This window comes from Pygoscelis adeliae, unplaced genomic scaffold (genome assembly GCF_000699105.1).
Source record: "Pygoscelis adeliae isolate BGI_AS28 unplaced genomic scaffold, ASM69910v1 Scaffold34, whole genome shotgun sequence".
In the NCBI taxonomy this organism is placed as follows: domain Eukaryota; kingdom Metazoa; phylum Chordata; class Aves; order Sphenisciformes; family Spheniscidae; genus Pygoscelis; species Pygoscelis adeliae.
Window position 1 is genome coordinate 3,425,107 of NW_008824658.1, and position 2,034 is coordinate 3,427,140.

Here is a 2,034-nt window from a genome sequence, read left to right on the forward strand (position 1 = left end):
GACGGGGTGTTCCAGCTCCAGGCTGGCTGCTCCGAGCGCTCCGACTGTGTGTACTTTCAGCCTGGTTCCTAGGCAAAGGCAGCCTCGGCCGTCCCGTGGTCAGCTCTCCATCTTTCCTCCCCTACAGGCAGCAGCAGCTGCCTCGACGGAGGCCATAGCCTGTTCAACCAAATTTGAAAGCGACCGAGGAGTCTCCAAGGTATAGGTGCAGAAACAACCATCCCAACCGAGAAGGCAGGTATAACTGAGCAATTATATATGATTTTTTGCAGCAGTGAACTGGCCAGTTGGCTGTGAACCTGTGTCTTGTCCAGTGCAGGTGAAGAGAGACCTAGGGCTGTCAGCATGGAGGCAGAGGGAAGAGGGGGAAAACAAAGGCCACAAGTGGTCACGAGTCTGTAGGAAACCCGTCTGCACTAGTTCCTCTCTTCACAGAACAATTTTGTATCCTAATAGCTTGCTAATGGCCTGATCCGCTCAGTTATAAAACTGGCACTTTGTCTTGAGTCCATGAATGTAAGAATTTTGAGTCCATAAATTTAAGAATTAAATAGCAATTGAGAAATATCCTGAGGCTTACAGGTGGAATAGATCCAAGTAGTAAGTCCCACACCACAGTCTTCATGCATGAGAATACAGATTTTGGGTTTGGTGGAACACACAGTCGGCGGATGGAGGATGTGGGAGTACAGTGAGCCTGGCTCACTCTGGCACAGAGCAAAGTGTGTGATAACGCTTCTCTTTCTCTCATACATTGTCTGAGTTGATTAGTGAAATATTAGAAATAGAATAGTTCACATTTTACGATTGGCTAGCAACATTTAATTTTTAGCTTATTTTCCACAAAATGCTACTGCACTGAAAATGGGAGTGTGAACTACAGAGTGCTAAGTAGTCCAGAGAAAATCGCAAGTGGACGTTGTGAAATGGGGGTGACCCTCTCTGTTCGTAGAGTACACGGTAAATGTCACCGCAGGTCGACAAACTCCAAGTATCATGAACTGGTGTCATTGCAGTACGAAAGGAGCACGTGAATTCTCATTTAGAAGCCAAGATGCAGATGTTAATGCCCGAACCTCAGATTTTTGTGGAAAGAACTCTGGCCCTCATCAAACCAGATGTTGTTGATAAAGAAGAAGAAATAGAGGATCTCATTCTCCGATCAGGATTCCTGATCGTTCAGGTAACAGGCTGTGCTCCAGAGAAAATAACTGCACTTGATAAGTCAGAACAATATTTATCTCAACTTTCAGCAGTCAAGCCAGTAACTAAAAGCTCATGTGTCCAAAAATCAATTTATATTTTTCATATGTCATCAACCACTGCTGCCAGAGTCTGTAGGGATACATTTTGTTGGTGCATGGGATGGAATGAAACAGACTTGACTGTTTTGCTGACCACAGGAAAACACAGACTTTGCTAATAAATTTGGATTTAGCAAACGTGTAGCAGAGATGTGGACCCTCTGCAGTAACTCTTTGGAGAGTGTATCGTTCTGGTATCACAGCGTTCCGTACAGCATGCGTTTGCCAAGCGGATGCTTAGAGAATTAATGGAATTAGATGGCTGGCCAGTTGCGGTCTGACATATTTTTTGTTTCTGCTGTTTTTAATGTAAGTGGGCTTTATGGATATTTAAATGCATTACAAATGTTTAATTTAAATAGGCCTTACTGAGCTTGTCTTTTTACATTTGGGACCTGACATGGAGGCCACGGGAATTGTTGCCTCGAGCACCGGTATCAGACCCTGTGCTGCTGGGAAAGGCTCTAGAGTGTGACTTTCAGCAGAAATTGCGTTAAAGGAAGATTTGCCGTTAGCTAATAAGAAATGTCCTCTCTCAGTCCTCTTTTATGGGACTCTTTAGACACTGGCTCTGCGAGAGCATTTGAAAAAAATGTGTTGCAATAAGCCAGAATTGGGGAAACGAAACAGAAGGCGCGCTGGGTCGCTTGACGCGAGGGATACATCAGCATCTTCGGCGAGGAGCCAGCGGTGCCGCTCCGTGCCGGGCAGGCCGTTTTTGCTCGCGGCT

General features: G+C 45.5%; 1 protein-coding gene across 1 annotated transcript in view; it reads left to right on the forward strand.

Moving 5' to 3' along the window:
- Nucleotides 1-1,054: 1,054 nt before the first annotated feature.
- Nucleotides 1,055-2,034, forward strand: part of NME5 (NME/NM23 family member 5) — a 7,157-nt gene continuing 6,177 nt past the window's right edge. The window contains exon 1 of the mRNA XM_009322764.1: nt 1,055-1,183. Within this exon, the coding sequence (XP_009321039.1) occupies nt 1,055-1,183 (129 nt within the window). The remainder of the gene's footprint in view (nt 1,184-2,034) is intronic.